We start from the raw sequence: 10424 nt of genomic DNA on the forward strand, positions 1-10424 counted from the left end.
TCTGTTTGGTTCATGTGTTGTTCTTTTTCACCACTAGATGGAGACATTGCAATATAGGTTGCACTTAAAGTTGCTCTCCATTTTAAATTATACTCACTTGTGCTTGTATTAAACGACATAGTTCATTGTGATCGTTCAGATTCTGTCGTCTTATCAGAAACAGAAGTGACTAGTTCTGTTGCTGCTTTCACCATGGATCCATATGAAATTGGCAGCTGGAAAATAGTGTCTCCATGTACCTGAAATGGTCTGAAACATTTAAACAGCTGTCATTGCAGAATTCTCACCTATCAATATTTGGTCAATTCATCAGTCTTTTTCAGCAGTTGGCCATCTAGTATCAAAACATCTGATGGATATTGTTATAATTGCTGTAATATATGATAATGAAACAGTAAATATAGTAATTATTTACAGAATGATATGGAATTCATCCACAGTTTGGTAAAGTTTTGGTTGACTATGACAGGAAACCTGTTTTGGGGGGCCACTAAACCTGATTTCATCCTTTTCAAAATATCCTCAAAGTGTACATCATGTTCCAGTGAAACATGTTAAGAACCATAATACACAGAGACAGCAAATATCAGAAGGTGTATGTGTTGTGTTGTTTTTCATTTATCTATATATTTTTTGGGCACTATTTGCCTTTAATGAGATAGCGTCATTGAGAGAAGGGCCTGGGCTGGATTCAAACCAACACCATTGCTGTGGTATGTGCTCTTCAAGGTGAGCTACTGGGCCCCCACCCCCCCAGTATGTATTTTATGTGGATTAAATGGTAAAAACTCCTTAAAATGGACCAAATACCATGAAAAATCATCCCTGAATAAGTACCTCTAAATTACCTCAATGTTTCCTTTAAATTGCAAATCTATGGGTGGCTTTGTATTTTGTAAATCTTTTAGGGCTATGCATAAATTAATAGATTAAAATATGTAAGATGTGTGTTTTATGGTTGAAAACACCCTAAAACTGATCAAATATCATAAAAGCCAACACTGACTTTTCACCTTGAATGAAAAAAGAAATATAAATTAATGGATGACTTTCTCCCTGATTGGTGATTGTTTATTTATAAATTGGTCTTCAAATATGGTCAGATTTTCGTCAAAGTTACAATTATAAACACAATCTGTATTAACTAATAACACATAAATCATTGCCATGTTTTTTTCAATATAGAAAACATCATACAAACATTCACAGTGATGGAAACTGTGTGAAGCTCTCCACTCTAGACATGAACAGAAGCTAATACTGGAGTCAGTCAGTGAAGACAGATCAGAGATGTGCGTTAGATACACTTTGACTTATAAACACTCAACCATTTAGAAAACATCAGCTGATGTGAAAGAGGCCTCAGAGCAAAGATCTCAGAAGACCACAGGTCAATAATTGTTTATTTATTTTTAAGAGTTATAGAAAGCTTGGGTCCAAGTCTGTGTCCACCTCATAGTGTTGTGGAGTTAGGGTTCTGGGTAACACAGGGTAAACAGAAGTCGACACAACATCGGCCCTAATAATTTGCACCTTTGTAGACGTTGCATTCACTGTGGCTGCAACCGCTTTAATTACGTTACCAAACACGTGTCTCGTTCAGTCGGCCACTTAGGGAGGAACATTAACATTTGTTATACTGTATTATTACAAACACAAAAGGCATCTGGTCCTCGGTGTCAGCACACTGATTAGACTGAATAGAGGACGCTGGATTTGAATATCCCGCCCATCCAGGCGGCTTCTCTGAGCTGCGCCGAGGCGGGGATACAGCGCTGTCTTTCCTACAGCTCAGTCAGTCGTGTGTCGGGAAGCTCCGGTCCGCGAAAAGCCAAGTCTCACCGGAACAGCTTTGAAAAACAACTTTGATTTACCACGAAGCATTTTCTTTTTCCCGCCGAGAATCGACGCCGTTTCTCTGAGTCGAGAATTCAATCCAGTTTCCCAGTTTTTCACTGGAGATGTATTGCTTGAACAAGTAGGAGCGGACAGAGCTGCACACGAAGCCGGGATGAGTGGCAGCTCCGCGGTGTCCGGCGCGGCGCCCTGTCGCTTCGCCCACTATTTTGTTATTTGTGGGATAGACACAGAAACTGGACTGGAACCGGACGAGTTAGCAGGTAGGACCTTTTTCCTCTCTGGTGTCTTATTGCTACCCCACAGTCCTCCAGCGGAACTCATCTCAGGAATGTTGTTGACCAAAAATATCCCTCCAACATCATGTAGCTCAAACATCCACATTATATTGAGTGGTACATACATTCTGATGTAAACAAATCACAGCAAGATAAACAGCGCACGGTGAAAGACTGTAAATCCTTGAATCTAAACTCATTACAAATAAACTCCCAGATTCTAATGAATGCATCAAGGTCTCCTTCAGAGCCATTTGTACTGTAATAAGCAGTCCACATCTACATTAGGCTACAAAACCAGAGCAAAGGGCTACAGCAGCATGAAGGTGTCAGACTTGTTGACAGGGTCTTCCTAGCCTCTCTCGCTGAGCTGCTATCATTTAAGGGTGATTGGCTTCCTGTGTGAATGAGTGAAAATCACCAGAATCTGGTTTAAGCTTCCTGTGCACTGCTGCCCTGCTCTGAAGCAGTCAAAGTGAAATTACTGTTCATATACTGTAGTTTTTATTCCCAAACAAACCCCAATTTGTTACATGAACAACATACAGTCAAGTCAAGTCCATTTTTATTTGTATAGCGCCAATTAACAACATAAGTTATCTCAAGGCACTTCCCAAATAGAGCAGGTCTAGACCTTCTCTTTATAAAATTATTTACAGAGACCCAACAATTCCCGCCAAGAGCAAGCACTAGGCAAGGAAAAACTTCCTTTTAAGAGGCAGAAATCTCGAGCAGAACTCGACTGGTTGGGTTGGAGAGAGAGAGAGCTGGAGAGAGCACAGAGGAAAAGAACAAGAACATACAGTGATAGCCATATTAATAATAGTGACAGTAGCGGCAGTAACAGCGATACTAATGTAGTGGCAACTATAGTGCTCCTACTGATAAAAAAACGTAATGACAGCTAATAACATTAATAATAATCAAAGTTAATTATAGTAAATTTTAGCAGGTTTAGCAGCAGGTGTTAAACAGGATCATGGGGGCAGTAGGTGGTTTACAGTTGCAGGTCCAGACTGTACAGCTCTGGAGGCGGGGGGACCTGCGGAGAGTAACAGGAAGGAGAGGGGAGAGAGAGAGAGGCACACAGCCTGAGCGCTTCATGTGCTTGAGGGAAAAAGCAAACGGTTAGAATGATGCGGTGATATTTAGAAAGTTTACATTAATCTCTTCGGGAGAACAACCTGGACTATACTATACTGAGTTTATTGATTTATTGAGACTGAAGTCCACCCGCCGGTGGTAGGATGGCAACAGGTACAGAGCCTGAGTTTGTGAAAGAATAGGAAGCTAACTGCTCTAAACGTCTAAACGTTACAATAATCGAGTCTTGATGAAACGAAAGCATGAATTAAGATTTCAGCATCAGTCTTAGACAGAAAAGACAGAATCCTAGCTGTGTTACGTAGATGAAAAAAGGCAGTCTTGGTGATATCTTTAATGTGCTGATCAAAGGGGGAAGAATCAAAGGTGACACCCAGATTTTTGAGTGTCAGACTATGAGAAATAACACAGTTATCAAGAGTCACTGTTAATTGATCAAACTGGTGTCTATGTCGGGTCGGGCCAACGACCAGCATCTTGGTTTTGTATGAATTTAGGAGCAGAAAGTTACGAGACATCCAGCTTTTCACAGCAGACAAGCAGACCTCTAAATTCATAATCTGAGAGGAATCATCAGCCTTTATAAATACATACTACTGAGTATCATCAGCATAACAATGGAAATTAATTCCATGACTGCGGATAATTTGACCAAGAGGTGAAATATAGAGAGAGAAAAGCAGAGGGCGAAGAACAGAGCCCTGGGGTACTCCATGTTTTACAGCAGAGTATGTCGATATAGTGTTATTATAGGAGACGCACTGTGTTTCTGTCAGATAAGTAGGACTTTAACCAGGCGAGGGCCAGGCCAGAAACACAGAATTTGCTTTCAAGTCGGTCTAAGAGAAAACAATGATCTATAGTATCAAAAGCTGCACTGAGATCCAGTAAGAGGAGCACAGAGGTGGAGTCCCAATCCATGAAGATCAGAAGGTCTCAGTGGAGTGACAGGCCCTGAAGGCAGACTGGAACGGTTCAGACAGATTGTTATTAGACAAATGAGACAAAAGCTCCTGAGACACAGCTCTTTCTTGTCGATAATTATTTAAGGATCCTGGATCAAGGTTTGTTTTTTTAAGTAAAGGTTTAACCACAGCAGTCTTAAAGCTACTGGGAACTGTGCCAGAAGTGAGTGATAAATTAATAATGTTCAGCACTGAAGGTCCCAAGATTGGCCAGAGGTCTTTGGAGAGCTTAGCTGGTAGAGGGTCCAGTAGACAGGTAGTGGGTTTAGAATGCAACACAAACTTAGATAGTGCTTTGAGAGACAGAGTCTCAAAATTTGTTAAAGGAGAAGTTAACAGTGTATGTATGCACTGTATCAGTGTATCAGCATTACATTGTATGCAATGTAATGCTCTGCTGGTTCTGTAGACGCTGGAGAAGAATTTTGTTTTAATTTATTTTTTTAAATTTTTTTATTTTAGAATTTATTGATTTTATGCCTAATCTCATCTGTTTTATTATTGAAAAATTCATGGGCTGTAAAGGGCGAGCAGCGAAGAGATGGCTGCTGCTGAGTGAGTTTCGCTACAGTGTCAAAAAGAAATCTGTGATTGTGTTTATTGTTACTGATTAACTGAGAGAAGTAGGCTGCTCTAGCAGTGGAGAGAGCACACTTGTATTTTAACACTGACTTGTGACACTGAAAGTAGAGTGCTTCAGATTTAGATTTTTGCCATTTGTGCTTCAATCTCCTGCAGGCCTGCTTTAGGGCTCGTGTTTCCTTAGTAAACCACAATGTAGACCTCTTTAACCGTCTGGTTTTAGTGGTGAGAGGAGCAGCTGAGTCCAAGAGGCTAGCCAGAGCTGTGTTTTTTTTACTAGTACAAATTCCGACTGAGTCATTTTCTACAGTGAATGGAGCGAGGGCCTCCGGTTGTTTCTCAGCAAGAGCAGCTACAGTCTCCTGTAGAGCCATGTTCTACTTGTTTGAGCCATTATAATTAACTTTGACAGCAAAGTAAACCCTTCAAATCAGATTTTGTCAAAGTAAAATTTCCGTTTGCTTCTCATTCACCAGTTTTTGTGTGTTGCATTTAGGCTGCCAGGAGTGTGGGTAAAGATGGCGACACTGTCTCCACAAAGAGAGTAGTTTGTTGCTACACCGCTGATCAGACCTTTAGGACTTGTGTATCTGATAGAGGGACTGTTGTTGTTGGTGATGTTGTTGTGTTGGTCTTCTGTCGACAGTCAGCTGAGACTCCTGCCAGTACAGCTGTGGTGTTGCAGCACAGTTTATTCTGTCACCAGATACATGGACTCATTGTCTCAGTTACAGTGTTCTCCACTGTAACAGCCTCTTCATATGAATGAAGAGTGGAGTTGCTTTTTGTCAGGGAGGGGTTTACATGCTGTGTTGCTGAGGTATTACATCACAGTGGTGTTGTTGGCTCCTGTCTGTGTAACTGAGGCTCTGGGCCAAAGTTCAAATCAATAAAGTCAATATATAAATACACAATAAAGTGTTGAAAGCTGTGACATGTTTGATTCAACAGAGCTGCTGAAAACATGTGAAGCTGATTTCTTTTAATGACACGTTCTCCATATGTCATTAGTGTTTCTGAGTGTTGGTTATCGTGTGTGAGACTCAGTTTAGAAGGTGTGTGTGTATGTGTGTGTATGTGTTGGCTTCAGGCTGATAGGCTTCCATCACTCCAACTTGCTAAACTGCTGGTGTGTGTGTGTTTTTCATTATCCACTAATCTGCCAGTTATTTCCTTGATGAATCTTTTTGTCTGTAATGTCCCAAAAACAATCACAGTTTCTCCCTGAGGCCAAGGTGACGTCTTCAAATCTCTTGTTTTGTCCAGTGATATTTAAGAACCCACCACATCCTCATACTGAAGAAACAAGGACCAGGGAATTGTTTTGCATTTTCTCTCACAAAATGACTGAAAACGGTAAATCACTCATCACAATAGTTGCTGGGGGTGTTGACGTGTCCTTCTCAGTATTTTTTGATTGTTTGCTGAACCCATAGTTGGTATCTTTGCTGCTATTGGTTTTGAAAGTAGGAGATTAATCCCAAGATTAATACATTTAAGACTATATACCTTCATAATATCAAGGTCCCAGAAGTCTGTGAATGTCCTGGGAAGATGTTTGAATGCCTGAAGTTCCTGATGAAGAGGTTCCTGGAGTCTGACTGTTAACAGTAGCAGAGAGGTTAACAGGATATTACAGCTGCAACAATTGATTCATTGATTAGTCAATTGACAGAAAATTAAGTGGCAACTACTATCTTGATTATCGTGAATCATTTTTATTATTATTATTTCTTATTACTGATAGTTTAAGTTTCTTTTTCACATTCTCTGGTGCAGCATCTCAAGACCCCCACATCTTTGGTACCCTGAGGTGGGTAGGTACTGCAGTGACCCATATTAAGCAGTGTTCTATGCCTTTGCTTATTTTAGCAATTCGTGTGGCAGTGTGGCCTCACTTCCCTCAGCCCATTGTTCTGCTTGGAGGACCAGACTTCCTGTAGACCTGCCTTGGGCTCCTTTAGGGTTTAGAGTCTTCTCTCTCTGTGTCTTTGTGTATCTGCTCTCTAGAAGAATGGTTCCAAACCTTTTAGAGCTGCCACCCCTCCTTACAAAATTTTAAGTTGGCATTCACAACCCTCTCGACTAACCCCTGAAACACACCGCAGTTCCCTGTTGGCACGGTGCTCGCAATGTTTCCAACATCTTGTAGAATTTACACCATCAAGAACTGCGGCTGTTTTAAGAGTAAGGAGAGACCCTACCCAGTATTAGTATGGGGTTCCTTATAAAGTGCGCACTGTCTAGAGTCTGAGCTCTTAGCTTTAGACTGGAATGCTAATTAGCTGGGTTAATTCCCTCCATAAATAGCCGCTTTGTCATTCCAGTCACTCACCCCATATGATGCCTGTGAGCCTCGGTGATATAAATACCCCCCAGCTCTCAGGCAGAGCCTAAAATATCCCCTGCATTCTAACACCACATGTATTCTGGGTCAGCAGCATTGTTGAGTGGAAAGGTGAGAGCAGGGGAGGGAGCTATTTGGCATGTCAGTGATAGATGGAGATATGAGGTCAGTGTTGCTCCAGAAGGAGATGTGTACCAATCCTCTTCTCCCGCTAGAATTGTAGGGTTCCAGTGTTTTTGGAAACTGTACAATACAAGGGATTAAATCTCAGGAAACCTTTGCTCCCCCCATTTTGACCACATGTTTTGTAATTGGTAAATTCACACAGCTTTATGGAAGTATAACATGGAACTACTGAATTAAACATGAGATTTTTTTACATGAACCAAAACTCTGGTTTAACTTGAGGACAGTTACAGTGAAGTCTCCAGTAAGAGATGAGGTACAGCACATACCTTCACACACACAGAGACACAGGATGGAGACTGTTGATGATGGTGATGATGATGATGTTCTAAGAACAACAGCTGCTCAGTCTCTCTTATATGTTGCTGCCGCAAGGAGCATTGTTAGACGGCATTTTCTCTCCAGTGTCTCCTATGCTAAAGGAGATAAGATAGGAAGCACCGAAGCTACTCATCTCTTATCCTGGCTGCTGCTCAGATACTTCAGCTCATTTCATTCAGTTTGAACCTTCACAAGCAAAAAGGCTTTTCCTACCTTAGCCTGAGAATTTTGGAAATGGTGACGCAGACATCCACATTCAATCTCTGGTTGGGTCTTATCAGTCACAAAATATCCTTCCCTGATTGGTCACGCTTCTATCACGTGACCCTTTTCTAGTAGAAAATAAACGGCATCAGCCTCGGCTATCAGTGGTGAATCAAACATGGATAATGAATTATAAGAGTCTTTGCTTTGTGCAGTCAAAGTCCAAGCGAAGAAATCTCTGGTCTGACAATTCACCTTAACTGTTCTTCATTCATCGGATTTTCAGCAACTAACCAACTGCTTCCTTTTTATATGTGAATGGTCATGTGATCACATTTTAGGTGTGTTAGATTATCTCTGGTAGGAGCTAAAACGCTTGTCTGGATGGAGATTGTTTTCGTTTTAAATATATAAGCGTGGATGTAGTTTTTTTCCTTCTGTTATTTTGCTCTTGTTTTTTGGCTGTTAATTGTGTCATATTGGTTATTATAAATAGACTAACTCTATTTATCTGGCTAATAAAAGTCAGTTTGTTGTGAGAGCTCCCTTGTCGCCGGTGGGAGTGGGGAAGTTGCCCACTGTGGTTTTAGATATGAGTGGAGCTCAGAGGTGTGTGGGAGTGTCCTCGGGCTGCAGCATGACACAAAGGGATTTGAGCAGCTAAAGCTCCCCTCTGGACCATCTGTCCACACACAGACCGACCTGGGAGTCAGTCAGCACAAAGGCATCATGCTTACACTGCCCAATGATGTCTGCTATTGATGACTGGGGCAACAACACTGACACATGCCCCTGTTGACTTAGCTTAATAATGGTTTGCCTGGGTAATGGGCAGAAGTCCCACACGACATGTACAATGCTAATAGCCTAGTAAAACACAGAGCAAACCCCTGGACCCTGTCTCCTGTTTATTACCACCTCTGTTTTGTAACATCTGGGTTTATGTTGTTGTTTCAGATGATGCATTCACTCTGTGATGATACTGACAGGCTACATCCACACTACTACGTTTTGTTTTAAAACACGTCTGTTTTGCTACGTTCCTCCCATCCACGCGACTAGAGCACCGACTTTCAGAGACTCTGCTGGACCTGTTGTAGCTTGAAAACTCTGGGGTTGTGTTTTATTTTGAAAACTCTGGAGTTGTGCTGTAGTATGGACAGACAGAAATAGAGACCTTTGATGATGTAGACACCCCTGATCGCTCTGTGATTGGCTCTCATCAGCTCAATACCAGTGTTAAATACACCTTGTTGTCTTTGCTAGCAGCTGTTGTTCGGTTACATTCTGTATTTTAACGCTACAACTGTCTTTGCTGTTCCTTGTTCAGAGTATTTTGTGTAACTAACCAACAGCAGAGAAGACAATCTGCTTTCTGTTTACACTGACTCGTACATGCTCAGTGTATGTGAATGGTCATGTATGTGTGTGTTTTCAGGTGTGTCAGTCTGGACAGAGATCAATTCAGTTTTAAAATGAAAACGTACTGGTGAGAATGTAACCACAGAGTCATCACCTCTGTCTCTCAGGGGATTCTGTTTTTGTTCCAGACGATGCATTCACCCTCACCTGTTTATCTCAGTGTGTGATGATATCGACAGAGTAACCACCTCTGTCTTTGTGACATCTGGGTTTCTGTTGTGTTTTGAGATCCTGTTTGCAGCCTTCCTCTCTCCCTCACCCTGTCTTTCATGGCTCATCAGTGCCTTCCTCCTCTCCTCCCCTACAGTGATTTCCTCCATCTCTCTGTGTTTTGTCCCCTGCTCTTTGCCTCTGTTACTCCAGCCAGGCTGCTGTTAAGCCTGTTAGAGTAATCCATTTGGACAGTTCCTCCAGGCTACACTGAACACAGCGCTGTAATGTTACACACAGCCAGGCCTGACCGCTCTCCACACACACACATCTTACTCTTGATGTGACCCATCATTGAGATAATGCATCCTATTATTCTATAGCCCCTCACTGTAACCTGAACCATCACAGCTGAAGGTCTTTAGATGTTAAACCCCAACCTTGACCAAACACTTAATGCAGTGGTCTGACTCTAACCTTAAGGAGGGACATGGTCCTCTACACATTCCACTGTCTTTCTGATGCTGATGGGCAAAAACACTTTAAGTCCCTCCTCATTTGATTGTAATTGGCGTTGAAATAATTTTGTGGTGTGCTCCATCAGCTGAGGGCAACACCAGCACTGAACAGAAGTGGCTGCTGCAGAAAGCAGTAATGAAGCTACAGGCAACAAGCAGTTTCCAGATAGTCTGTGGTTTTGGGGTGGAAACTCACCCAACTGTGTGGTAGGGTTGCACGGTATACCGGTACCAGTATAGTACCGCGATACTAGAGTTTTGAAAACGGTACTATACCAGCATTTAAAAACAAACGGTAATTTTATTTCATTTTATTGAATGCAAATGAATTGGTAAATTGGAGCCTGTCTCTTTAAGCACAGCGAGGCCAGCGAGTGTGACGTATGACTCGCATGTTTAGACTGAGGAGGAGAGAGAAACGACAAGTCGCGTCTTAGACAGACGGAGCGGGTTGGAGAAAATACCGTAGATAGAGATGGCAGCTGCAGAA

At 41.9% G+C, this 10424-nt stretch overlaps 1 protein-coding gene across 7 annotated transcripts in view; it reads left to right on the plus strand.

Annotated features, from left to right (window-relative positions):
• The first annotated feature begins 1781 nt into the window (after positions 1-1781).
• The window catches only part of LOC111664230 (DENN domain-containing protein 5B-like), a 69148-nt gene continuing 60505 nt past the window's right edge, over positions 1782-10424 (plus strand). For all 7 annotated transcript variants that reach the window (XM_087177230.1, XM_087177231.1, XM_023418735.2 and 4 more), the window contains exon 1: positions 1782-2120. In XM_087177230.1, the coding sequence (XP_087033356.1) occupies positions 2012-2120 (109 nt within the window). In that variant the 5' untranslated portion in view covers positions 1782-2011. The remainder of the gene's footprint in view (positions 2121-10424) is intronic.

Source organism: Seriola lalandi, unplaced genomic scaffold (assembly GCF_002814215.2).
Source record: "Seriola lalandi dorsalis isolate HSWRI2012SDOR001 ecotype SW California unplaced genomic scaffold, Sedor1 jcf7180002054584, whole genome shotgun sequence".
Classification (NCBI taxonomy): domain Eukaryota; kingdom Metazoa; phylum Chordata; class Actinopteri; order Carangiformes; family Carangidae; genus Seriola; species Seriola lalandi.